The sequence below is a fragment of the Mirounga angustirostris genome, unplaced genomic scaffold (assembly GCF_029215605.1).
Source record: "Mirounga angustirostris isolate CCGP_5_RB_7025 unplaced genomic scaffold, mMirAng1.0.hap1 SCAF_4, whole genome shotgun sequence".
NCBI lineage: Eukaryota > Metazoa > Chordata > Mammalia > Carnivora > Phocidae > Mirounga > Mirounga angustirostris.
Window position 1 is genome coordinate 1,726,786 of NW_026991712.1, and position 26,915 is coordinate 1,753,700.

A 26,915-nucleotide genomic window follows, 5' to 3' on the forward strand; every position below is an offset into this window, starting at 1 on the left:
CCCTAGAGCTCCTGGAGCTGCATGACCTAGGGGCCCCTGGTAAGGTTGGGGTGACTGACTGAGGTGGGGGGCGCCTGGGAGGGTTGGGGTGACTGAGGTCAAGGGCCCTGGTGGGGTTGGGGTGACTGAGGTCAGGGGCCCTGGTGGGGTTGGGGTGACTGAGGTGGGGGCCCCTGGGAGGGTTGGGGTGACTGACTGAGGTCAGGGGCCCTGGTGGGGTTGGGGTGACTGAGGTCAGGGGCCCTGGTGGGGTTGGGGTGACTGAGGTGGGGGCCCCTGGGAGGGTTGGGGTGACTGACTGAGGTCAGGGGCCCTGGTGGGGTTGGGGTGACTGACCAAGGCGGGGGGCCCCACCGTGGTCTGGCCCCTCTTGAGCAGGTCTGACTGGTCCTGCCCTCTGCCCCCCACCCACGACCGGAGCTCCCAGGAGGTGCGGCTGTCCATGATGGCTACGCACAGTGATGACTCCCACGGTCCCCAGGGGATGTCCAACGGCCTGTGGCCCACAGAGGAGGAGGAGCTGGTTGTCGGTGAGCAGGGCGGGCAGGGGGCTGTGGCAGCGGGGCTCCAGGGCCTTCAAGGGCCCGCCGGGCTCTCTCTGGTCGGCTCTCTGTCCCCCAGGCTTGCAGCGCACCCCTTCCCCGGGCCCTTGTGTCAGGTCCCCCATGCCCAATTTTAAGTGTCTGCTCTGTGCGGGGTGTGGGCGCAGTGCCCAGGACGCCCAGAGGATGCCGGGGTCTCACATCTTCTGGGGGCAGGGACAGCTCCATGTGCACCTGACAGAAACTTCTGGAAAGGCGTGGCCTCTGGAGCCTTACCAAGCAGGCGAGGCTGGCGTTGGAGCCCTGCTCCCCAGCCGCCTGCAGCGCCATGAAGGGCCACAGCCATGCGGGAGCAGGTGCGGGAGGCACCTGGGGTCCCCCCTCTGTGCCGCCCCCCTGCGGCCCCGGCAGGGAGTGGCAGGCGGTCTCCCGCCTGCTCTGGGGGCACAGACCCCTGGAGAGCGTTGGGTTCGTTTGTGGTTCCAGTGCCTGGCAAGTCGTAGATTCTCAACAAGCTTCGGCTGAATGAATGAACGAACAAAGGATGGCTGGACGGGTCCAGCGGGCAGCGGGGCAGCGGGGCAGCGGCACCAGTGAGTCTGCCTAACAAGCAGCCTCAAGCCTGGGCCTGGCTGTAGGGGTCAGCCGGGGTGGGGGGTCTCCGGGCAGGACACGCTCGGACACACCAGCAGGCCCGAGGCCGTGGGGCGCGCCGTGGCCGGAGGGCCGAGCCCACGGGAGACGCTGGCTCCCCACCCGCGGGAGTGAGCGGCGGGCAGCGCAGGGCCCACACTGCACCTGACCCCAGACCTGACTTATTTTTTTTATTCCCAGCAGGGTGCTGGCTTCACGCCCCCTCTTTTTCCCGATCAAAGAAGTAATCGATTATCTTTGTCAGGTGCCGGACAGTTTGGAAACCTGGACTCACGGTTATCTTAAAGCTCCCCGGCTGTATTCTGTGTCTGCGAGGAAGCCTGTTGGTGGGAGAACGGCCTCTGCCCTCGCTCCCGCGCCTCTGCGCCCCGCTGACACAGAAGTCCTGTTTCTGATGGTTTTAATTTGCCTTTCTTTTATCAGCGGTGGGGGCGCGTCTTCTCATTTCTCTGCTGGCCGCCGGGGTCTCTCTCCTCTCCACTCCTCTCCCGACGTAGGAGAGTTTCTTCCGTGGCCGGGGGTGGTGGGGAAGCGCCGGACAGCAGGACTGACATGGTCCTGACCTTGTGCCGTACACGCAGCAGGTATCTCTTCGTGGTCCCTGCGGGCAGCTGTGCCGAGCGCGTGGGCCCCAGGTCCGTGCCGCCCACCCTAACACTCGTCTCCCTTTGTTTGTCTTGTCACGTTGGGAGAGCCCTTCTCTACTCCGGGATTTCTTGAGTGACAAAGCCCAGTCTGCTCAGTGCGTTTACAGTCGTCCTTTGGAAATTCCACTATCGTAACTGCCTGCTGTTTATTTTGCTGTGAGAAGCAGAGTAGGGACCTAGGTTAATTTTTTATTCCAAACGATGAGCTTTGGGACCCCGTTCTCTTGGGCTGGAGTTCTGTGCTCCTGTCGTGAGGAGTGTTCCCTTTGCTGGGCTGGCTGGCTTCCGCAGGTGGCCGCGCCTCCGGGCTGTGTCCCAGCGCCCAGCGAGGCACCTGCCCTCGGCACTCTGTGCTCTCCGTCTCCTGCTGCTTTCTCACCGCTTTCCCCGCAGACGCAGATGCACTGCAAACAAGGTGGCTTGGGCCGCGTGACTTAGGGGCCCAGCCAGAGCCAGACCTGGGAGGCCTAGGCTTCTCTTTGGCGCCCCAGCACAGGGCTGCTTCTCTGTGGTCTGCAGCTCACCCAGACAGGGAGATCTTGGAGGAGCCCCTGAGTGACAGACTGCTCTGGGAGGAAGCACTCCTCGGCAAAATCAGGACCATGTCAGCTTTGCAGAGGAATGTGCTGTTGGATGCCATCCACCACTGCATCAAGGAGCACAGCCAGGTGGGACTCTGGGAGACCCGCTCGCCCCTGCAGGACATCCCCCTCCACCCCTCCAGGGCTCACTGGGGCCCACACTGCCCCTTGGCTTCCACTGGCCTCTGCGTCCCTGAAGCCCTTGACCTCCTGGGATGTGCGGCAGAAGGTGCCAGAAGGCAGGAAGGAGTTGGGGCGCAAGGAGAGGGGCAGGTGGGACACAGAGACCTTACCAGCTGGTGCTCAGTGCCTGGCAGCCAGGGGTGGGCCTGGGAGGCACGTGGAGTCGGACACAGCCTGCCTCCACCTCTAGGCTTTGGGGGCTGTAGAGGACAGGTGGTGTCTGGCCCTCCTCTGCACCGGAGGACCTCCCAACCGGTGGGGTGCAGGAGGCTTCCCAGCTCAGACCTCCTGCAATTGTGCGGGGCCAGGCCCTACTCCTCCCTGATGCCCCGCATGCTCTGGCCTCTGTCCAGTGGTGGCTGAGGTCCCGGGTGTGGTGGGGCTCTCCTGGCCCCTGTCCTCCACATTCCTGCTCCAGATTCTCTGGGGGCTCGGGGCTGACAGACAGGACTGAGCAGGGAGGATAACAGCAGGACCGATGCCCACAGAGGGAGACAGCTCCAAGCACACACAGACCTCAGCTTCGGAACCTGGAAATCCGGCTGACGGCCAAGCCATGCTTGGGGACCCTGGCTCAGAGGTGGGGTGGAGGGGAAATGCAGCCAGTGGGGAAGAGTCTGTGCAAAGGCCCTGAGGCCAGCAAGATGGTGGCAGGAGAGGGCTGGGGAGCACTCTCAGGAGATGCCAGGGGGGCCAGGCCATCAGGGGCTAACCAGCTTCTGTCCTGCGGGTGGGGGACTGCCAGGGGTCAAGCAGAAGTAGGCATGGCCAGAATCACACTTTGAGTGAGCCCCCTGGCGGGTTGCTGGAAGGTAGCACCCCCAAATCTCTCCTTACCTTTTGGGAGTAGCTTGTCTTCTCTGCTCACCCGCAGGTGACCACCATCCTTGGGGGTTCCTGGTGGATTTGGTGTCCAGCTCCCCCGGGTGGGTCGGCTGGGGCCCAAGTCCTGTGTTCTGCCTGCAGCTCATCTGGAAGGAGGTGGCTAGCACTGGCATCCAGGAGCTCCTGGCGCCCTTGAACCTGGAACTCAAGCAGCCTTTGGAGAAGGTCAGTGCCTGGGCAGGGCTGCCCAGGGTGCCTATGTGTGCTCTGAGACCCCCACGAGGCTCTGAGTGTGGCGGAGCATGTGGCTGCTGAGGCCCCTCCCCACCCCCCAAGTGACTGTCATGGTCCGAAGCTCTGGGTACATGGACAGTGCCCCAGGCCCAGCAAGGAAGCAACGCAAGGCGGGGGGCGGGGGGCGCTGCAGTGACCCCCCCCGCGCCTTCTCCGGTCTCACATAGACAGTGGGCACAGCAACCTGGGGCGGGGGCCGTGCAGTTTGGGAGAAGGCTCAGGATAGGCTCCCCAGCTTCCTTCACCCCTCACCCAGCAGGGGTGGCTGCCCCATTCCCTGGCCCATGGGCCCAGCACCTGCTCCATCCTGCCTCCTCCCAGACCTTCCTCTTCCACATTTACGGGCTGATCCTCAGAGAGAGTGCCAACGAGGAGCTGGTGAGAAGGCACCTGGCCGACCTCCTGGAGCTGTCCCACCAGTCAGCCAACCAGCGGGAGGTGGGTCCGCGGCCCACAGCCCCCCGGGTGCCCGCGGTCCCCAACGCTGCACTGGGAAACATGGGGCCACCGGGTGACAGGGGCGGCCCAGGGAGACCTCAGGGGCCCGCCCGCAGTGGTGTCCTGGCTCTGTCCTGGCTGACGCCCTTCAGGGCCTGCCTTTGCAGGGCCCTCGGGAGGAGTGGGCAGGAGGCAGCAAGCACATCCCGCGCGGCCGCGGTGGGGCCGACTCTCGGGGTCCTCTGGCCCGCAGGGCATCGCTGCTGCCATCGGCATCGTGTCTTCCTCGCACCTGCCGGCTGTCTGGGCCGCGCTGGAGCACCTGGGCCGCACCAGGTTCCTGCGGACCGCCTTCATGTCCCCAGACTGCCAGGTAGACAGGGCAGCCTGTGGGCGGGAGGGGCCAGGGGCCTGGAGATGACATGTGGGCGCTCGAGCCTCATCTGCTTGTTGGAAATGTGACCACTTGCTCCCCACCTCCCTGAGGGGCTGGTGCGTGGCTTTCGGACTGTCTCGCTTCTTGCTATGGCCTGGCACTTGTGAGCTTGGTCCCTGGGGCCCCACACATGCTATCCAGAGCCTCTGTGGGTCTGATGGTCAGGAACTGTGGGCTGGCCCCGACCTCAGCTTCCTCACCCGGCACCTGCCCTGCGGGTCTGCGTTGAGCACCTCTATTTTGCTAGTCCTCGGCCCCTCGCTGGGAAGAGCAGATGCGCAGGAGACACTCAGAGGCCCTGGCCCGCCTGGAGAAGGAGCAACTCCGGCTAGAGGGCAGGGGAGCCAAGGGCTTTCTGGGGGAGGGGCCGGCACCCGTGTGCAGGGCTGAGGCCCGCAGCCGTGTCCTGGCTCCGTCCTGCCCTGACGCTCCGTTCTGCAGCAGCCGGACCCCGACAGGCACTGGAGGTGGGTCGGCTGCACCTCTCTGCTCTGCTACGGGCAGATGGCCCTGCACGCCAGAGAGCAGATCCTGCCCTGGGTGGACAACATCATCTCCAGGATGGTCTACTACTTCTCGTGCAGCTGCTACGTGAGCCCTGCCCCAGCGCGGGCAGCAGGGGTGCGGGGTGTCCGCGTGCGCGCACGGGGGCCGCCTGGCCTCTGATGGGGCGGGCACTCGGGCTGTGTGGTGGCGGGCCAGGGACTGCCCGCTGATCCTCCCCTGACTCTGCACGGACAGGACAATATCCTGAAAACCAGCTTCCTCTCGGCCACCATCATCCTTATGAAAGCTCTCAAGCAAGAGAACAGTACCCGGAGCTACAAATTCTCTCAGATACCAGAGCTTATCCAGTGCCTCCTGGTGAGCGACTCCCACAGGGACCCGCCAGCCGTTGATCATAGGGGCGGCCAGCAGGACACAGAGCATGCATGAACCGGGCCGGGAGCTATCGCCAAGCACCTCTTGCTCTGACCCCCAGTGCATCCTTCAGAAGGAGCCCAACTTCCTGGCCACCCTCTTCCGGCAAAAGATCATAATGGTCATTGTGGGACTGAGGTAACTCTCCTTTGGGGTCCAGGAACGAAGACAGGTCAAGTCCTTTGTGTATTGGGTGGGAGTCCATGTGTGAGGAGACAGGATGTGAAGAAGGGGCCACAGTGGGTGGGGCTGGCCCTGCTGGAGCCAAGCCACCTACCATCGGGGATCGATTTGCTTTGTTTCCTATCCAAGACAGGTTGTTAACGTTGACACAGACTGATCCCTGACCTGGTCACACACCAAATCCTGGCTTCAGTCACATGCTGAGTCCTGCCCTGGTCGCACTTTGAGCTCTGACCCTGGTCACACGCTGAACCCTGACCCTGGTCACACTCTGAACCCTGACCCTGGTCACACTCTGAGTCCTAACCCAGGTCACACTCTGAGCCCTGACTCTGGTCACACTCTGAGCCCTGATCCTGGTCACACTCTGAGCCCTGATCCAGGTCACACTCTGAGCTCTGACCCTGGTCACACTCTGAGTCCTGATCCAGGTCACACTCTGAGTCCTGACTCTGGTCACACTCTGAGCCCTGACCATGGTCACACTCTGAGCCCTGATCCAGGTCACACTCTGAGCTCTGACCCTGGTCACACTCTGAGTCCTGACCCAGGTCACACTCTGAGCTCTGACCCTGGTCACACTCTGAGTCCTGACCCAGGTCACACTCTGAGCTCTGACCCTGGTCACACTCTGAGTCCTGACCCAGGTCACACTCTGAGTCCTGACTCTGGTCACACTCTGAGCCCTGATCCTGGTCACACACTGAGTCCTGATCCTGGTCACACTCTGAGCCCTGACTCTGGTCACACTCTGAGCCCTGATCCTGGTCACACTCTGAACCCTGACCCTGGTCACTTGAGTCCTGACCCAGGTCACACTCTGAGCCCTGATCCTGGTCACACACTGAGTCCTGATCCTGGTCACACTCTGAGCCCTGACCATGGTCACACTCTGAGCCCTGATCCAGGTCACAGTCTGAGCTCTGACCGACCCTGGTCACACTCTGAGTCCTGACCCAGGTCACACTCTGAGTCCTGATCCTGGTCACACACTGAGCCTGATCCTGGTCACACTCTGAGCCCTGACCATGGTCACACTCTGAGCCCTGATCCAGGTCACACTCTGAGTCCTGACCCAGGTCACACTCTGAGTCCTGACTCTGGTCACACTCTGAGCCCTGATCCTGGTCACACTCTGAGTCCTGACCCAGGTCACACTCTGAGCCCTGATCCTGGTCACACACTGAGCCCTAACCATTGTCACACACTGAGCTCTGACCTTTTTCACAGGTTGACCCCTGATCCCTTTCACAGTGCTGACACTGACCGCAGAATAATTCCTACGTTTTCTCACAAATAAATGTCAGTGAACCCAAGTGAATGAACTGGGATGGCCTCCCTCAGTCCCAAGGAGCTCTGTTTTCCATAACAGAATCCTCCCATGAAGCCAGAGTCTAAGGCCTGTCTGGAATCCAGATCCATTTCCAAACTTTAAGTTGTGAAAGCCTCTCGCAGCTGGGAATCTGTTTCAGCCAGGTCTCTCATTCCTGGACCATGGGCTCTATGATAAAGTCCAGAATCTTCATATTTCTTCTAGCAACCTACGGCCCAGTCTCAAACCCATGGTCAAGTCCAGGATCCTGCAGACCTGCTTGCAGAGCCTGTTCATGCTCCCACCCATGGAGAAGTTGAAGAGCTGCTTACCTCCGCTGGACCCGGCCCCGGATGTCATGGTGACTGCCTGTTCTCGGGGCCGCTCTCCCAGCTCCGGGTGTTGGGTTCTGGGTGTGGGCTGGTTTGTCAAGCCCTTGCCACGTGTGGGAGCGAGGCGAGCACAGGAGAGAACCCTGGCCGCCCGGCTTTCATCCTGCCTTTGCCACAGTCTTGTCTTGACTCTGGAAAAGCCTGAGTCTTGAGGTCTGTCCCTGCAGTGGGGCTCTGGTCTCCATGCTGCCTACTGATGTTTTGGGGTTCTGATGGGACCAGGGCGCAAAAGCAGTCCCCAAACGTGTGCTGCTTCTGACTGCTGCCCTAACAAACACGCTTCCCCACCGGTCAGGCCCAGCGTGCTGTCCCCCCAGGGGCTGGCAGGGACACACGGACACACGTCCACCCACACGCCAGCAGCCAGGCAGGTCCCGAGTGCCCAAAGTGCAGGCCAGCGTGCTCTCCATCCACCGGGAGGCAGAGTCCCGGTGACCTGCCTTCCAGTGTCCACCGACAGGAGGCTGGGTGACACAGCCCCCCCAGAATCATTTTTCTTTGAGGACTTTAGTTTCGGTCCCATGAAAACAAAGCAGAGCAGGCAGTGAACCGTCCAGCCCACAAGCATCGTGTTAAGAACGGCACCAACAGGGCACACACACTCCTGCTCCCGGGAACCCTGTCAGTGGGAAATAGCAGACCGGCGTGGAGACAGGTCACAGCAGGGACGTGAGCTGTGCCCGGGCTCGGCTGCCAGGGAGCAGATGTGAGCCTGGAGTCGGGGGTGCACTCCCGGGGGAGCTCAGAGAGTGGGGGTCACAGGAGAAGTGGGCCGCTGTGCGGCTGCGAAGGGGTTCCGCCGCTCCTCTGGGGAGCTCTGGTGCCGAAGCAGCTGCATTAGAACAGCAGCCAGCCAGGGCACCGGCCAGCCACTGGGGCGTAAGCTTGGAGGCCAAGCCCTGAGCGGCCAGCAGCTGGGAGGGGGTGCCTGGTCCCCAAGTCCAACATCTAATTGGAGCCCAGGCCCAGGAGGGACGGGCCAGGTCTCAGAAGTGAGGCCACAGAACATGACCCTGGGCAAGAGCTGGGCTCGGTTAAAGGAGTCAACAACTGAAGTAGAATTGCCACAGAAAAAAAATGGCACACATTCAAAGTACACAATTTTACACATTGTAACCTCTATTTGTGAAACCAGCCTCAAAATCAAGATGATGAGCATATTTATCACCCCCAAAAGCTTCCTCGTGCCACTGTGGAGTCCCTCCTTCTCGCTCTTGTCATCATGATAGTTTGAATCTTCTAGAACTTTATGTAGGTGCCATCATTCGGTATATGCTTACCTGCCTGGATTCTCCCCACTCCGCATAATGGTCCTGAGTTTCATCTACACTGTAGCTCGTATCCGTGGTTCAATCCTCTTTCCTGGCATACTCACTGGCCAACAGGCCTCCTGTTGCTTCCGGTTTGCGACTATTACGAATACAACTGCTGTGTGTGCAGGTCTTTGTACAGACTCGATTTTGATTTGGGGGGTAAATGCCCAGGACTGGGACATCTGGGTCATAAGGTAGCTGTATGCTTAACTTGCCAAACTGCCTTGCAGCCGGGCTGTGTTGCTTTGTATCCCACCATCACAGACGGGAGCTCCGGGTCCTTCCATGTCCTCGTCAACACACGTGGGCGTCGGTCCTAAAGTTTGGTCACTCTAATGGGTGTGTCGTGGTGTCTGGGGTGGCTTGAAGTTTCATTTCTCTACTGACTAAGATGTGGAGGATCTTTTCGTGTGCCTTTCACCATCTTCATATCTTCCCTGGTGAGGTGTCTGTTAAATCTTATCCCTAGTTTTTAAATTACATAATTTGTTTGGTCATTAGTTTCTAGAGTCCCTTTTATAGTTGCAACGTGAATCCTTTATCAGGTGATTTGAAAATACTTTCTTCCCATCAGTGGCTTATCTTTTTATTGTCTTAATAGTCTTTTCTGAAGAGCGGAAGTTCTTGATCTTGAGGAAGTTCAATTTATCTATTTTTTCTTTCATGGATCATGTTCTTGGTGTTGTATCAAGGAACTCTTTCTTTAAACCAAGGTGACAAAGATTTGTCTTCTAGGTTTCACCCTTAGGTCCATGACGTTTTGAGCTTTTATATGGTGTATGATACGTACTGAAGCTTAGCTTCTTGCTGGTGCCCCAGGACCACCCAGGTCCCAGCTTATGGGTTGAAAAGACCACCCCTTCTCTTCCGGATCACCTTTGTGCCTCCGGAAAATCAGCTGATCATGTGTCTGCTTCTGTTTCTGACCTCTTTATTCTGTTCCGTGGATTTATTGATCTGTTTTTTGTTTTTTAAGATTTATTTATTTGAGAGAGAGCTAGAGAGAGCGAGCAAGCGAGAGAGCGGGAAGGAGGGACAGCGGGAGAGTCTTATGCAGACTCCGTGCTGAGCCCGACGTAGGGCTTGATTGCATGACCCTGAGATCATGCCCGGAACCAAAACCAAGAGTTGGATGCTTAACCACCTGCGCCACCCAGGTACCCCTGACTCTATTGATCTGTTTATGCTAAAGCCACATTGTCCTGCCCTGGGGAGCTTCAGGTACATTCTGAAGTGGTAGAAGTTCTCCAACTTGGTTCATCTTTTTCAGAGTTGTTTCCACTTTTTTAGGTTCTGTGCGTTTCCATGTGAATTACAGAATCAGTAGGTCGGCACACTGGGATTTTGATTGGGATTACATTGAATCTATAGAACGATTTGGGGGAAACTGACATTTTGACATCATCTTGTCTTGTAATCAAGGAGCTCCATGTACCTCTCCGTTCACTTCGGTTGTCTTTAAGCCCCTCAAAAGCTCCCCAGTTTTCTGTGTACAATGTCTTGCACGTTTTTTGTCAGATTCTCTCCTGTGTATTTTGTATTTTTTTCTGATATTGACAGTAATATTTAAAATTTTAATCATTCCCACTTGTTCTTTGCTAGTATACAAGACTATAGTTGACTTCGGTTGCATTGATCTTGTACCTTCCTGAAACCCTGCTGAACCACTGATTAGCTTTTTGGGGCTTTCTGTAGATTCCATGGGATTTTATACATGACTTCTGTGAATAGTTTCCTTCTTTCTTTTCGGCGTGGATGCCTGCTCTATCTTCCTAGCTTACCACACTTGCTAGAACCTCCAGCACCACGCTGACATCACCTTGCCCCGGCCTGATGGGGAAGGCACCCAGCGGCACCATCCAGCGTGTTGTTGCTGTGGCTTCTTGTGGGTCCTTAGATGCTTTTTGTTAGGCTGAGAAGGTTCTCTTCTGTTTCTGGTTGGCTGGCCATGTTTATCAGGATGGATGTTGGACTTTGTCAAATGCTTTTGCTGTATCTATGGAGATGATCGATTTTGACATGTTGTGTTTTCATTTTCCCTCAGTCAAAGTACTTTCTGGTTTTAGTTTCAGTGCTGGGAGGAGTTTCTAGGGGTGCTCCTGAGGAGCCCGGGGTGGGGCAGTGTGCCCACAGCATCTGCGGCTCACTTCAGGGGTCTTGGGGACAGGTCTAACCCCCACAGGAGTTGTGATGTGAAGACCGGATGGCCATGAGGGTGTTGTCTGTCCTCACCAGGGACAGGGTGGACACACAGGGCATGGACGTTACAATCATCTCCCCAGGCCCTGCAGGGAGGAGTGACCGAGCCCTTGCCGGGGGCAGTTCCTGGGACCCCGGGGAGAGATGGGCGAGCGTGTCGGCCACGGAGGCCATGGCGCTGGCAGGCCAACCCCGGTGGACTGATGCCAGGTCACGGTCTGTCCCCTTAGGTGCTGTACAAGAAATCCATGCAGGCGCTGGACCTGCTTCTCCAGAATTTCATCTCTGAGAACAAGAGCATGGATGAGATGTGCTTCCTCCTGCAGGTGAGGGTTGGGGTGGCATGGGGTGCAGAACAGAGGGCTCCCACTTGCCCACCTCGATCCTGGCCTTGGACTCTCTAAGGTCCACTCAGTGTGGGTCCCTTGTATATGGAGGGGAGGGGCAAGAGGGCCAGGTTGGCAGGTATGCCCCACGCCGCTGACCCAAGTGCTCCAGGGGCTGTCCTCTCTCACGAAGGCAGCGGTGGGTGTTTCAGAAGAGCTAAGGACCCTGCAAGGATCAAGGTGACCCACTGACCTCACCTTCTAGCACCCCTGAGGGCAGGGAGCAACAGACTCAGGGATGGTCTGCGGGCTCCTGGCTTCCCTCTGCTCCCTTCCGTGGCTGCTGCTGCCCCTGAGGCAGCTGAGGCCGACCCAGGGCTTTCTGGATCACACAGTCCCAGACCTGGCCTCACCCGGGGGAGCTGGGCTGGTGGCCGGGCATGAAAGCCTGAACCATCTGGTGGGAGGGACTGGTTACGGTCACCTCACCGTCACTCAGCCCCAGCGGCTGCGTCCAAGCCAGGTGGGTCCAGGTGGGTGCCGAGGGTGGGTCCACGGGGCTGACTGGGCTCTCGGGCTCGCCTCTCCCCCATCGCAGCACATGGAGCCCTGGCTGCAGTCAGACAAGAGCCATGAGTGCAAGCGGGTGGTGCAGACCATCTTCCTGCTCCTCAAGTATGTGGTGGACTACGTGACGCTCACCGTGAGTGGTCTCGACACCCAGCACCCGTGGTGCTGGGGGACAGGCGGGCAGGCCCGAGTGAAGGGAGGAGCAAGGAGCCCCCAGGGTGCTCCTGCCTCCGTGCTGGACCCAGCCCAGCGCCCGCTCCTGACTCCCACAGTCAGTATTCACTGAGTGTCCGGGCTGCTAGGCACGGTGCTGGGGGACAAGACGAAGGCCCTGCGGTGCCCCCGGTCCTGGGGCAGAGGTCACAGTTCAGATAGGGCGGTCGGGGAGATCTGATGGCACGGCTGCCTGGGAGCAAAGACTTGAAGGAAGATGGGGAGGGAGACTGGGTGGTAGAGGGAGGGCATTCCCGCCGAGGGAAGGGTGCTGGCCAACGCCCAGAGGCCGTTGGGGGACGCTGGGCCCAGGATGGACGGGCAGCCGGATGGCAGGGGCACGCATGGGGCGAGGACATCTACATGCCAGGCCAGGCTTCAGTCTGCCCGGCCTCCCCAGGAAGAGGCCACGCCCTCCCTGCTGGGCCACCAGATAGGCCTGCTGGTGCTGCTGTGGCGGGACAAGGACCCGGTGACGCGGGGACACTCCCACCAGTGCATCTACCTGCTCCTCCAGCTCCTGATCCAGCAGAAGGGTGAGTGGGGAGCCCCGCCCCCAGGGGATCGCAGCCCCAGGCCTCCTGACGAGGTGTCCTCCACAGGGAGCATGGAGCAGTTCATGTATTTGAATAAAATGAAGAACTTTGAAGCAAAGGCCCGCAGAGAGTCAGAAATGAAGTTCTACAACATGGTGAAGGTGGGCCTGTCAGAGCTGCAGCGGGGAGGGGCGGCAGGACCCCCCACGGCCCCAGAGCAACACCCCGTCCGCTGCCCCCAGCCCCCCGCCCATTCTACAGCGTACGCAGGGGGGCAGGGCACGTGGGGCCAGGCCACGGACATCGCACCCTCCCACCTGTGACCTGGAGGTGCGGCAGGGCCCCCTGAGTCAGAGTCTAGGGCTCTCGCTGACGTCTGCCCTCTTGGCACCCACTCCCCTGCGGCCTCTCTGTGGCTCCTCATGAGGGCGACAAGTGCGTCTGCTGGGATTGGCTCACGCTCACCGCCTCTGCCCTTCCCGCCCTGGGTGCATCCTTCCCAGGCTGGCCCCCTCCCCTCAAGGTGCACTAGGAGTCAAGGGTTTGGGTTCGAGTCCAAGCTCCGCCTCCAACAGCTGGGTTGTTCAACCCTTCCACACTTCGGTTTCCCTGCCGTTCTAAGCGAGGGTCACTGGGCCTGACCCCCAGGCTGCGCAGGCCTGCTGGGACGGGAGCTGCAATCCCTCGCCAGCTCGGCGCAGACGGACGGCCCCCGGGAACCCCTCCAGGAGAGCTGAGCGCTCAGAAGCCTGCTGTCCTGGTGGGGTCCCTGGAAACAGAGCCTGGGACAGGAGTTCCCGGGCAGTTACGAGGATGAGGCTGGGTGCTCAGGAGGGGGGAGTGAGGGAAGCAAGACAGGGTAGGGATGAGCCGAGGGGGGTGGTCCCAGCCCGATGCATAGGAGTGTGGCAGCATGAAGTGCGCCCCCTCCCGAAGCAGGGGCTGGACCCTTGGACCCGAGTCAGTCCCTGGCTGCAGGCTGCAGGTGGGGGCCCCTGACCCCTGCACAGAACAGCTTGCTCCCATCACCATCCCGAGCAACTGTCCAGAGCAGAGACAGTTGGCAGCCTGTACCAGCCACCGAGCCGAGCTGGGGGGCGGGGGCGGACACCCCAGGGCCTGTCGGGGAAAGGGGGAAAGGCGGGGCCCTTCGGGGGTCCCTGCAAGTCTGCACACCTGGCATCCATCCCACCTGAGTGAGAGCAGCGTCCCCACCCCGGCCCCGTCTCCGCGCCCACCCAGGAGAGCCTGCCCAGCTGCAGAGCAGGGCCGGTGGCCCTTTGGCCCCTCACCCCACCCCTTGGCACAGGCCTTGAACAGGAGCCTGACCGTGGCCCAGCACACACAGCTCATCCTCACCCTCCTGGAAGGGCTGGGCAGCCGTAGCCGTCTGCAGTGCGACCTGGCCTCGCAGCTGCTGCTCGTGATTTTCGAGGACCACGGCATTAAGGTGGAGCAGGTGCGCCCCGGGCGCCGGGCCCTCTCTGCGGGCCCCGTGCAGGAGCCTCCAGGGGGTCCGTGTGCCCGTGGGAGCACATCCTCGTCACAGAGGGCACCGAACCCCAGAGGCGGTGGGTCCTGAGTACGGCCCTAGCCCGCAGCACTACACAGCCCTGCCCCCTGCTACCCGAAATGGCACAGCCCAGCCGTCAGCAGGGCCCAGCCTCCTCGAGGCCCCAGGGCCCTGCCACGGCAATCACAGCGACACCCTGCCCTGCTCATTCAGTCTTACTCGGCAGGAGAGGGTTCCCTGCCCACCCCTGCCCCTGGGCGTTTGATGGCCGTGGGTCTGGCCTGGCCAACCTAGTCCACAGCCCATGCAGACGTTTTGCCTCTTGGGGCTGCCAGACCCATCAAGCCTCCTGGCCCCAAGGACGGGGAGCGGGGAGGCGGGGAGAAGCCATGGCCGCGGCAGGCAGCACTAGCCATGGGTCCGGCACGCGTGCAGATGCCTCGTCGTGGGCCGGGGAGCCCACGACGGACTCTGGCCCTGGCAGGGCACCGAGGCGGGGGCTGGGGGCTGCTGTGAGGCTCTGTCCTGGCCGTCCTTCCCCGCGCAGGTGGCCGAGATCCTGCAGGGCCTGTTCCAAGAGCTGCCCTCTGTCGTGTTCAAGAGCATCCTGCAAACCATGATGAGGATGGTGACATTGCTGGGGACTCAGCACACCGAGGAGACAGTCGAGGTGATACTGTCCCTGTGTCACCCCTCTGACAGGTAGGTCACCTGCACCCACGACCCAGGGGCAGATACCTGTGCCTTGTCTGTGGTCGGCGCTCCCAGGCCACACATTCTCCCTGGGCAGACTCTGCTCCTGGGCAGGCAGCCGTGTGCAGGACGCTTGCTCGACTCTCCTCTCCTTCCCGGACTCCGGAACCAAGGCCGGGGGTCCCCGGGGCTGTTCCAGGCTGAGGGGTTAAGGCGGAGGCTCCAGCAGTCCCAGGAAGGGGGCTTTCAGCATGGAAGTGTCCCTCAGACTCAGAGAGCCCTTAGAGGCCGAACGGCAGGGGGCCCGGAAGTCAGCTGGGTGACCCGGGCCCACACACGGACGGCCCCACCGCCCCTCGGGGCTAGCGTTAGGTTTCCAAGCGCACCTGGGGACATCAGCTGGGCCCAGCAGCAGGAGGCTGGAGCCCGGGACAAATGCGGGGGCCCTGGGCTGCTGAGAAGCCCCAGTCCAAGCAGCCCTGAGTGGTGTGTGTGCACTCTGAAGTCTGAGAGGTGCTGGGGACCAGGGTGCCCCCGGGAGCATCTTGGGGAAGACCAGCCTGTCACAGGGCCACACTCCCTTCGACAGGGAGCAGGCCTCCCAGGGGTGCAGGTCCACGAGCCCCCCCTTCCCCAGGGAGACACGCCCAATGTGGTGCCATTTTGCCCGGTCCAGCTGTTTGTAGGCCGCCAGAGGGGTGAGCCCTGTGTCCCCAGGGAGGAAGCAAGCTGGGGAAGGCCACTCAGCAAGGGACTGAGGCAACGTGGGAACGAGCACCAACGTTAGGGAAAGCTAGATTGTGCTCTGGGCTTGGAGCAGGGGCTCCCACCTGACTGGCCATCAGGACACAGCCTCCTGGACCCCCAAGGGAAGGGTTCCCCGTTCCCGAGGGGCCCGGGCATCTCCACTTCCACACGGCTGGCAGGTCATCCTGCAGTCCTGAGGGTCACATCCCACCGGCCCCTCCACCCCGTGGGGCCAGCCAGCTGGCAGGACTGGGCTCTCTGCCTCCCCAGACAGGTCCTACCCCTGTGGAAGGCCCTGGCCAGCAATACCCGGCTGGCCCGCAAGGTCCTCACCCTGCTCTATGTGAAGCTGAAGCTGCGGCCCCCTAGGGAGCGCATCAGGCTCAGCCAGCAGGCTGAGCTCATCTCCTTGCTGGTGAGCAGCACCATATCCCCACCGTGTCCCCCCCAGCGCCCCCCGCCCCCCCAACGGCATTGTCATTCAGGGGCCCCGTGGGATGCCGGGCTGACCTGGCAGCAGAGGGTCTCAGCAGGAGCAGCCAAGGACTCTTGATGCTGAGCCCCAGAGTGGACCCTCCCAGCCCCAGCCAGGCGTAGGCAGCAGGGGCCTGGGCCCGGGGCGGGGGCGCGATTGCTACTCCCAGCCGCTCGGCTCCCAGCAGCTCTGCTGGCCCCACAAGGGTGTCGCCCACCCGAGCCCGGCTCTGTTGCCTGCTGCAGGCCCTGGGTACCATTTACGAGCTGCTGTACACCCGGGAGTACAAGGCCACGGTGCGCTGGGCCTTTGCAGGGATCCTCGTGGGCCTGCTGACACAGCTCCATTACCTGTTTGAGCTGGATGCAGTGGAGGGCATCTCTGACTACCAGGAGGACATCTTGGAAATGAAGCCCCTCAGCCCCTGCAGGTGAGATTTCTGACTGGGCCTCAGGACCCCAAGCCAGGCCCTCTTTCTGGTTCCTTCCACACACCCGTGGAACCCCTGGTGGGCACCAGGCCCTGGGCTAAGTGCCGGGGACCCAGAAAGGGATGAACTCCAGCTCCAGCTGGAGGCTTGCGCTCCAGGGTGGGGAGCAGGGGGCACAGCAACTGAAAGCCAGCAGGAGCCGGGATCCTGAGCAGAGCTCTGCAGGCCCCGAGCCCTGACTCGCCTCCTCTAAACACCCCACGTGCCCCTAGGACCTGCCTGGAGGCCCTGAAGGGTCTCTTCTGGACTACCAACTACTGGGAGGTGTTTGCCTACCTCAAGCTGTTGAGAGGCTGGGAGCTCTTTGAGCACTTGGAAACCTACACAGAGGGAGTGACCCTCTTGGCTAGGTAAGCGCAAGCCTTGGGGGACCTGGCCCCAGACAGCATCCCTTGTGGGGCTGCTCCTGTATTCTGTCCTGGGACCTGTATTCTAGAGTCCGCTGCCTGGCAGAACAAGGTCTGGGGTGGGGGTGGGGGGGCTTGGGGGTAATCTCCCGGCCAAGGATGAAGACCTTGGGGCCTCTGTGTCTGCTTCTCATCTGACAGGGCCATGGCCCACTACGACTGTGAGGTCAAGGCTGTCTTGGGGCAGGCAGTCATCTCCCTGAAGAGCTCCGAGGAACGGGACAACATCGTGGCCATCCTCATCATCACAGAGGTCAGCCCCTCCTTGGCTCTGCCCTGCCCCTGCTCCTCACCACTGTCCTCTGGCCCTTAAGAAGTCCAGAGAATTGGACTTGCTTTCATACCCTCCAGTAGAGGGGCATCCTAACTTCTGCCTTCCGTGTCAGACCTGCTTGCTGCCTCGAAGTGCCTCCTTATGCCTAACCCCACTATCTCATGCTGTGCTACGGGCCAGTTTGCCCTGGCGGCTGACTGTGCCAACCCTAATCAGTTTCTCAACAGCCAAGAGCTCACCCAGTACATATCTCGGAGAACCATGGACAACTTCCTGAGCCTGGGCCTGAACAACCCCAACCAGCTGGTGCGAGCCATAAGCCTGAAGGGCCTCAGCAGCATCCTGATGCACCCCAAGAAGGTGAGAGCAGGGGCTGCCCACTCCTATGCCAGGAAGATTTCAGGGAGGAGGAGACATTTGAGAAGAGCCTCCACCGTGGGTCCGGCTGGAAGGGGTGGGCGGGGGAGGCAAGTCAGGCAAGGCAGAAGAGGCTGGGGATGTTTGGGAAACCCTGCTGTGTACCGCATTGGGCTGGAGGGGCCTCTGGGGGGCTGGGACTCTGGCCTCGCTACCTGACAGCCAGGCCGGCTAGGTGGCCTGTTCCTGCTCCACCCGGCACACGGAGGACTCACACTTGGCTGGATGGGGACGTCCCTCCTCCACCTGCCCTTCAGGCCTTCTAGAACATGTCCACGCCCCACAGTGCAGGCCGAGGGCTGGGGCTGAGGCTAGTGCTGCGCGCGCCCGGGAGGCGGGGTGGGCAGGGAGCTGCGACCGCGGAGGTGACGGCCCGGTGGAGCGGGTGCAGAAGGCGGACGGGCAGTCCGGGGGGAGCAGGGCAGGCCGGGGAGTGGCTGAGTCTCTTCCCCACCCCGCAGGTGGTGCTGCTCCGCAATCGGCTGGCCGGGCTGCTGGACGGCTTCGTGAAGCCCGAGCCCAAGGACCTGCTGGGCCTGATGGAGATCCTGGGCAACATCCTGCTCCACCTGGGCGCCCAGGGCGTCGGCGCCGCCAGCCTCGAGATGGCCCAGCACCTGCTGCCGCTGTTCGAGGATGTGAGGGCCGGGGCGGCGGCACAGCCAATGAGAGCAGCCGAAGCTGCCAGCCAGCCAATCGAAGCAGCCGAAGCTGCTCTTCCCGCCAATCAGAGCAGCCGAGCTGCTTCCCACCCCCACCCCCGCCCCCGGGGCTTGTGGGCAAAGCCTCTGGAGCCCCGGGGAAGCTGGCCCGCAGGATGGAAGGTTCTGGGAGGCCTCTGCGCTGCCCAAGCCACGTGCTCCTCCACATGGAGGGCTGGGGCCGAGGGTGGAGGTGGAGCACAGGGGTTGGGGGACGGGGGCGGCAGCGGGCCGGGGCGGGGTCCGTAGTGCAGGGGTTGGGGTGCAGCCCGCGAGCTGACGGCAGGAGGAGCAGGAGGGGCGGAGGCCGAGAGGGGCCTCAGGGCCCGGTGGGCGGGCGGCGAGGGGCGCGGGAGCTGCGGTCCTCGAGGCTGGGGGAGGCGGGGGAGGCCCCAGGACGACCCCGGCGCGAAGCCCGAAGGGTCCCCGGCTGGCCGCCCGGATCCCAGAGCTAGAAAGTGGCAGGTCTGGCTGCAGGGCCTGTGCCCCAGCCCCCACCTGGCGTGCCCGGGAGTGGCCGTGCGGCTGCCGCGGCGGGGCCCCACAGAGAACCCACCGAGGAGCGAAACCGGAGACAAATGGCCAGTCCAGTAGGAGGGCTGCAGCCACTGGAGGGCATGGCTCGAGGAGCGGGGACTGGCCCGAGAGAAGGCAGCCCTCGCTGGTGGGACAGGCCGGAGAGTCAGTGCCGGGGGCCGCCTGGTCAGCCGTCCATCTTCTGGGCCGCTGCAAGCCTGGGGGCCGGAGAGGAAGGTGAGAGGGGGCGTGGCAGGTGGGGGGCTGCTTGCGGCTGAGGGCTCCCCTCCTCCCGCAGGAGCAGGCCCCGGTGCGGGGCAGAGCCATCTCCCTGTTCGGAGATGTCATCTGCAGCAGAGGCAAGAAGCATCAGCCGGTGCTCAAGAGCTATGCCTTCCAGGCGCTGGTACCACTGCTCTTTCACCTGGAGGACTCTTGCCCCAACGTGGTCACGGTGAGCGCCCCCCAGCCTTGCGCCCAAGCATGCACGCCGGCAAAAGGAGAGGGCCCATCCAGGGTGGCGCCTCCAATCATCTAATAACTTGGCTCAGCGCCCCCCACCCCTACCCAGCAGCCCTGCCTGCAGCCCTGTTGCTCATGGCCACCTCCTCCCCAGCCCCTCTTGAGCCCTCAGCAAACTGCTTCCTTCTCACAAAGGGGCTTCCTCCAGTCCATGCCTCCTCTCTGCCCATGCCCCAGACCATCAGATCCAGGAGCCAGCCCTCCGGACCCTTCGCTGGTGGCCTGACGGGGCTAGGAAGCCCTCAAGCCCGGGAGAGGGTGTGCCTCAGGTTGTGGGTCTGTACGGCCAGCCCCCACCCAGGGCCTGGCCACAGGTGGATGCTGAGTGCCCGTGTGGCTGAGTGAAGGGAGACCAGGATAAGGCAGGGTTGTTGCCAGGTGGGAGGTGGAGGGGCAGACATAGGAGTTCAGAGGAGAGTGTCAAGGTAAGCCGGAGAGGCTGCCTGGGGAAGGCTGGGCTATAAAGCCTCGGAAGCTGCAGTCTTAGGATAAGCTGCCCGGGGCCAGGGGCCTCCTAGTGAAGGAGGGCAGCGCCTTCTCTGAGCCAGCAGGAATGAACGGAGGAAGGGGAGGGCCAGCCCAGGCTGTGATCAGGGCCTCGTCATAGGTGCTGGAGGAGAGCACAGTCTCCTGGGGGACAGAGGTGTGAGCACCTGGCAGGTGGACTTAGGAGGAAGCGGAGGGCTTTGGAGAAGACCAGGTGGGCCAGTCCCCCCTCAACTCAGCAAGGCAGGGAGAGGCCCCCTTGGGAACAGGCCTGTCTCAGCTCAGGCCCCTGCTGGGTTTAGGGTGGGGTAGGGTTAATCCCCTCTGAGGTCTCTCTCCTGCGCATGTAGACCCCATCTTTCTCCCCGTATCTTCAAGTGGTCGTCCCCTTGTGTGTGTGTCCAAATTTCTCCTCCTCATAAGGACACCAGATTCCCCTAGGGCCATCCAGGAACCCTATGACCTTAATCACCTCCGTAGAGACCCACCCATAGACAGTCACATTCTGAGGTGCTGGAGGTTACCTGGAGAGATGCGGTTCTGCCCATCACAGGGGCACAGAGACTTTCTAAAGGAGTTCTAGACTCGAGGCTGTGGTTATTGGGTGCTGGTGAGGGAGGGGCCGGTGTTCCTTCCCTGGGTGCCTGTCCCTCAGCCCTTGAGAGAATCCCTCAGGGTCAGGAAGGAGGCTGGGGTGGCCAGAGTGACCACAGGCCTCTCGAGTTTTCCTGTGAATTAGAGCAGAACACCCACGGGGGGTGGGGGGTGGGACACTACTGTGGGGGCAACCCTTGCCCCCATGGGTGCAGCCCCCTCCAGGGCTTGGGCAGGTTCCTGGCCTGGGCACAGCTGTGAGTGGGGTCCTCGCTGGGCCCGGGACCCCCAGTGCGTCTGGGCCAGCGTGGCTGCAGAAGGCCACCCTTTTGGGGTGTGGCCAGGAGGGCACTGATGATGGGGAGGGCTGAGACCTGCCTCTCCCTGCGTGCCGCCCACAGAATACAAAGCTGACCTTCCTGCGCTGTGCCATCCTGCTCAAGTGGGAGTTTCGGAAGGAGCTGTTCGGGAAGTTGGCGTGGGGCCATGGCCTAGGCGCTGAGAACGACATTTTCATCTACATGGTAAGGCGCCGGTGCCCTCCTGGACACTGGGGAGGCGGACAGGGGCCGTGCAAATTCAGGGGGCCTCTGGGAATTGGCTTAGCCCCGGCACCCTCTAAGGGGCATCCCGATGGGGATGGGCTTGGTGCTGGAAGCCCCTTGGGTGGTCCCTGACTCGGTCCCATGGGTGTGTACTGAAGGCCGGCTCCGTGGGGGCAGCTGCAGCCCCTGGGAGGGACACAGTTCCCATGGCTGCGATTGAGGGGAACTTGGGGGGCATGACCCCCACTGATGCCCCCAGTGCAGACATGGGGAGGGCCGTGTAGCTCCCGGAACTCAGGACCCCCCCCCCTCCCAGACATCGCTGGGCCCATGTCTCCTGCTGAGGACGGCTGTGAGGAGGTGGGTGAGCAAGAAACCGTAGCTCTGATTTCTAGCAGTCAGTTTATTTCTGAGTCGGCCCCTGTCCAGCTGGGACCTGTCCTTGCTGCTCAGGGACCGTGGTCCCAGGCTTTTCTTCGGCTTGGCGGTGGGCAGGCTGCCACACCTGGCCCACGCTGGATCTGGTGGAGGTGTGCGAGTCCAGGGGCCCCGCCGAGGCTGGGAGACTGAGAAGGGGGGAGGCCCGCAGTCTGGGGGCAAAGGTGCCCAGAGAGAGAGAGGCTGGGCTCCTCAGGGTCCGGAGGGCAGTGCCTCCCAGGGGTGCCGTCTCTCTGGGGGGCCCGGCGGGGCCGCCGTGCTGAATCCCCTGCCCACCGCGTGTGGGATCGTTGGTTTTGTGTTTTGATACATGTGAATGATGAACTGTCCGCATGCTCCAGGTGTGGGTCCTTGGCCAGGTATTTGTATTTTTGACCAGTTTGTGACTTGTTGACTTCGCTCACTGTGTCTCTGGTCGGGCAGAAGATTTGAATTTTACGTAGGCAGACGTGTGACTTTCCCGTGGTTTGTGCTTGGGTCTGGATAAGAAACCCCTCGCTGCTGCGGGACGAAACTGGCGCCAGGAGCGGCCAGGAGCGAGACCTGCAAGGGGGGCGGAGGGGGGCCAGGTTGCTTGTGCCCCCCCATCGAGGCAGTGCCGAGCTCCCGCCCCAGGGGCGTGGGGTGCTGGTGACCCGCTGTGCGCGGAGGCTCCACGTGGCACCAAGCGGTCACCTGAAGCGCAGGCCGTGGGCGCCCGCAGCTTGCTGCACCTTGACGCTTCCGGCTGTGATGGGGACTCAGCGTCTGTCCGTCCGCATCCGTCCAGGGGTATGCTGGCATAAAGCGGGAGGCGGGCGAGCTCCAAGGGACGTGGGACCGCCGGGCCAGCCGTAGCAGAAGAGAGCCGCGGCCCCGGGCTGAGAAAAGTGCCCAGGACGCCCCCGGCCCCTGAGCTGAGGGCCAGGCCCTGTGAGAGCATGGCCACCACCCCTCCGGGGCGCAGCAGCCTGCAGGGCGCACGACTCGGTGCGGACGAGCCCTCTGGGAGGCCGGGAATGGCGCACATGCGGAGCGGGCACGGGAGACCCGGGCAGAGTGAGCCTGGGGGACCGGGGCAGGAGCCCGCTCCGTCTCTCCACCGCCGTCCAGAGAGTCACCGGGCACCCCCCACCCCCGCCCCGGCGTGGACGACACTTGGGGACCCGGGTCCACGCTTCCAGAGCACGCAACGAGGGCAGGCTTGGAGCCGAGAGGAGGCGAGCTGCCCTGGGCACCGGGGCCTCCCGCATCGGGTGCGTTTGGCCTTCTCAGGCTGCCACCCCCGGAGAGGCTGCCTTGCCTTCCATCCACCTCCGCTCTCCACACCCGCCTCTGACCTGCCCTCGGCACCCCTGCTGGCGCCCGTCCTCCTGCGGACGGCTCCCTTCTCATGAGCTCCCGTTGTCCCCAGAGATAATTGTCACCCGAGGGCTCGCTGCCCTGGAATTCCAGCATCGAGTCTTGCTACGGGTGTTTTCTGACCGTGGCCCATGGTGGGTTTTCGGCTCTTGTATCCTGTTGTTCCAGATTGTGGTCTTTCTCTGTGTGCGCCCCATTCCAGAGTCCTTCGTGCTGTCCACCAGTAGGCCCTGGGACGGCTTTGACGTGGCGGCTCTGAGCTGTCCCAGGTGCTCAGGTGGCTCTCGCCGCGCTGCCACTCCTCAGGGATGGGGCTCCTGCTCCTCACCCAGGCCACGAGAGAGACAGACTCCCTTCCGGTTTCCCTCTGCCTTCCTGGTCCAGACTGCAGTGGTGCGTGTGTGACGCCAGGTCTGCTGGCTGGTCCCCCCTCCCACGGACGCGGCGCCCACCAGGGGCTTCCGGCTCTGGTCCCACCCTGCCCGCGTCCGCCCTGGGGACCTCTGTCTCCTGACCTGCTGAAGAGAGGTAGAGAGTGTGTGCAAGGTTAATGCCTACTTTCTGAATCTTATGATTTGTTAAATGATCCGTCTGTTAGGACGTTGAACCGTCCGCGTTACTAAGTCATGGCCGTGGATTTCACAAAGTCCGTTTCTCTGTGCCTGTGTTTGCGTGTTGGCTACAGACTTCTTAAGACAAGTGTGAGCCTTCAGCACTGGCCTCGGTGTGACCCTGGGGGGTCCCGGGGGTGGTCCAGGTGCTGGGGGAATGTGAGCCTTCACCACCGGCCTCGGTGTGACCGTGGGGGTCCCGGGGGCGGCTCAGGCGCTGGGGGAGCCATGCGGTCCCCGCCGCCTTCCACTCCGGGGCCCTCCCTTCCTGCTCTTCCCCAAGGAGACATCCCTGGGTTTGCAGATTTTCCCATGTCCACACCTTCCAGGAGCTCTGGAGTTTTGCCCAGGAGGAAGCGTGTGTCATCCCGGCTGGCAGGACTCTGTCCGCGGTGACGTGTCATCCACCACACCTGCTGCCTTTGAGCCACTCGCTGTCACTTACCTTTTACTTTTCAAAACTCCCCCCTTTCCTGAACTCTTCTGCTAAGTGTCTGGGGCTGGCGTTCCTGTCCTGCCATGCCGCAGTCCCGATACTTTGACTGATCCGTGGGTGTGGGAATTCCGTCCCACTTGAGACACGCGGGTGACGTGTTCTCCAGTCGCGATGCTCCCGCCCCTGCACGTGGCGGCTGTCCTCACGCGTCCCTGCAGGTGCGCTGGGGCCCCGTCCCGCTCGGCCTGTGGGGGTTCCCTCGGCCATGGTGACCGCTCCACCAGCTGTTGTCTCCCAGCTCTGGAGGCCGGGGTCCCTGGGCTCCGGCCGCGTCACTGCCGTCCTGCATGCTGTGTGGGCGCCTCCCCTCCTCCCAAGGATACCAGCTGAGCTGCTCCACAGCTGCCGCATGACCCCATAACGGCATCGCCTCCAGGGGCCCCATCTCCAAGTACGGTCCCATTCTGAGGTCTTGGGGATTGGGACTCAGCATCTCTTTTGGGGAGACGCGGTCCAGCCCATCCTGCGGCTCACGAGAGACCCCGCTCGCTCCAGGGAGGTGTCGTTCCCACTGTGAACCGCATCGCTGTGTTGCTCGAGCCGTCACACCTGGCCTGTCTTGAACTTGAGTCCTTTCTCTCGTGAGCCCTGCCCCTGGACCCTTTCTTTAGGCATCCTTCTTTCTGGAGCGTTAGAATGTTCCAGATCTTCCTAGGGCTTTTCCTCTCCAAGACATGGGACCAGCCACCTCCAGGGAGTCCTGGTGTCTGAGTGGAAAGGGCGTGAGGGCCCAGAGTCCAGCTGAGTGGGCTCGCAGCTTGGCGGTGGGCCCTCGAGCGGACACAGAGCAGGAAGGCAGCTGTCCTTTTAAGGTCACGAGCAGATGGCCAAATTCCCAGCATGCGGGTTTGTGACCAGGAGAGTCTGGTCATAGCGGGTCCTGGGGCTGGAAGGAGGACGTCTGTGGCCTCAGGCTGCCTCGTCCGGACCCGGAGGTCCCAGCTAACATTTGTGGAGGGAAGGCGGCTCTGAGGGTCCGTCCGGCCAGAGCAGGGCCAGAGGGGATGGCCAGGCCGGCCAGGGGTGGCCCGGAGTTAGCACCCCTCGGGGAAGCCCGGCCTGATGTGCGCATGGCAGGGCCTGCAGCTCTCTGTGGGTTGTGTGGGCCACACGGTGGCCTTGGCGGCTGAGGCAAGGGGAGGGCACGCGGCAGAAAAGCCAATTCAAGCGGGCTTAGACGGTACAACAAACTGGTTTCTAAACCTGGAAAGGCTCAGAGGACGCGGCCACGGAACAGCTGGCATGAGCAGCCGGGCTGTGCGCGTCCCCTGCCCCACCTCCTCAGGGGTGGCCCCATCCTGGGCCAGCTCTCCCGTTTGGAAAAGCAGCCACACCCCCCGGGGAGTTCACGGCACGTGCCCGGGGGGATGCCGAGGCCGGCAGTGAGGCTGGCCCCCATCCTGGTGCAGGGGATCCCAGCAGACCTCCCTGCCTCTGACCGGCCCTGAGCCCATTGCTGGAGCTCCAGTGGGAGGGGCACAGGTGGCTTCCTGGAGGACATTTGGGACAGTGTTGGGGGGTGGTGGCCATGTGGAAGGTCCCAGACCCCTCAGTGCAGGCTCCCTCCCCCCGCCCCTGCCCTGAGCTGGGGTGGGACTCTGCCAACCCCTCTCCCCCTCCCCCCTGCAGGGGGCCAGCTTCTGGGGCCTGGACCCAGACTGGGGTCATGGCCCTCGTCCCTCCAGGCCTGGGACTGCTGGCCGGCCTCGGGTAGAGCCAGGTCACAGAGGCCCAGGAGCCATGGGGCCCTTGTCTCCCCTGCGCACCCCCAGGTGGAGAGCAACTTCGGCCGTTACCACCAGTTTCTCATGCAGGCGTTGATTTACCTGGCCAGCCCCCACAAAAACCTGAAGCACACGGCCATGAAGTTCATCGGTAGGTGCCAGCCTGTGGCCCTGTGCTTCCACTGTGGCACTCGCCAACCCGCCCTCCCCGCCTGAGCTGCCACGTTAAAGGCCACGCTCCTGTGCCCTGGGGACAGCCCCCGCAGGGGCAGTGGCGCTGGCCCCGTGGCATGGACAGTCCGGTCCCATCAGCCAGGTGTTGACCTCCTTTCCCTGCCAAGCTGGCCTCCCTTGGGCCCCAGAAGCGCCCATACCCACCACCTTCCCTCCCTGACCCAGGGGGCATTCTGCAGGAGTACTTTACCGACCTCTGCTTTTCCCTGAAGAAGGGTGACCTGAAAATCCTCAGGAAATGTGAGCCCCGGGGGCCAAGAACATGGGACCTCTTTGTCTCCCGACTTCTAAGAAGGTCCCTCAACCAGCCTGTCCCAAGGGCAGGGCATTGTTTTGTCCTTGAGACTCCGTTCCAGGACAGGGCTGTGCCCCCCACCCCACGTGGGCTCCCGGGACAGGGCTGTGCCCCCCACCCCACGTGGGCTCCCGGGACAGGGCTGTGCCCCCCACCCCACGTGGGCTCCCGGGACAGGGCTGTGCCCCCCACCCCACGTGGGCTCCCGGGACAGGGCTGTGCCCCCCACCCCACGTGGGCTCCCGGGACAGGGCTGTGCCCCCCACCCCACGTGGGCTCCCGGGACAGGGCTGTGGTCCCCCACCCCACATGGGCTCCCGGGGCAGGGCTGTGCCCCCCCACCGCACGTGGGCTCCGGGGGCAGGGCTGTGGTCCCCACCCCGCCCTTCCCCACCCTGGGGCCCTGTGCGTCAGACCCTGGGCATCTCTGCTGCAGACATGGAGGTCCTGAAGCAGGACCCAGACTCCGTGAGCCGCAGATTCTACAACAGCTTTTTGGAAGACATCAGTGAACTGTCCCTGTTTGTGAGGCATTGAGCCCCAGCTGAGGCCGCACTTGTTCCTGGCAGATGCTGTGTTATTTCTCTATTAAATGTGACAGAGTTCCCTTTGGCCTCCCCGGGCTCTCCCTGCCTGGGACCCTCCCGCCACCCCCCTCCGTGAGGCTAGGTGGTCTCCTCTCCAGACACTCAGGACACAGGGTCCTCAGGAACTCTGCTGATGTGTCCTTTGGCCGCATGAACCAAGACCTTGCCTGTCGGTGCTGAGCCCAGAGCCTTGGGGGTCGGCCTTGACACCCCCCAGCCCTCCCAGTGCTTCAGATCCAGTGAT

The 26,915-nt window shown here is 62.5% G+C and overlaps 1 protein-coding gene across 1 annotated transcript; it reads left to right on the forward strand.

Annotated features, from left to right (window-relative positions):
• The first annotated feature begins 445 nt into the window (after positions 1–445).
• LOC123858540 (maestro heat-like repeat family member 5) lies at positions 446–26,621 on the forward strand. The gene is made up of 26 exons (XM_045895562.1): positions 446–530; positions 2,363–2,511; positions 3,574–3,657; positions 4,048–4,164; positions 4,418–4,537; positions 5,042–5,191; positions 5,342–5,464; positions 5,583–5,659; positions 7,242–7,377; positions 11,151–11,246; positions 11,845–11,949; positions 12,430–12,565; positions 12,632–12,726; positions 13,875–14,024; positions 14,626–14,780; positions 15,789–15,933; positions 16,239–16,423; positions 16,696–16,833; positions 17,032–17,143; positions 17,345–17,524; positions 18,043–18,219; positions 19,097–19,252; positions 20,802–20,924; positions 25,604–25,706; positions 25,955–26,029; positions 26,521–26,621. Exons 1-26 carry the CDS (start codon positions 446–448, stop codon positions 26,619–26,621), a joined length of 3,273 nt encoding a protein of 1,090 aa, XP_045751518.1.
• Positions 26,622–26,915: the final 294 nt, after the last annotated feature.

Bases quoted from the DNA above. Each gene is read 5' to 3' on its own strand.
- LOC123858540 (XM_045895562.1), top strand. From the start codon at position 446: ATGGCTACGCACAGTGATGACTCCCACGGTCCCCAGGGGATGTCCAAC. The intron at 5,465-5,582 runs GTGAGCGACTCC...TCTGACCCCCAG, and splicing joins AGCTTATCCAGTGCCTCCTG to TGCATCCTTCAGAAGGAGCC. The intron at 17,144-17,344 runs GTCAGCCCCTCC...GCTACGGGCCAG, and splicing joins CCATCCTCATCATCACAGAG to TTTGCCCTGGCGGCTGACTG.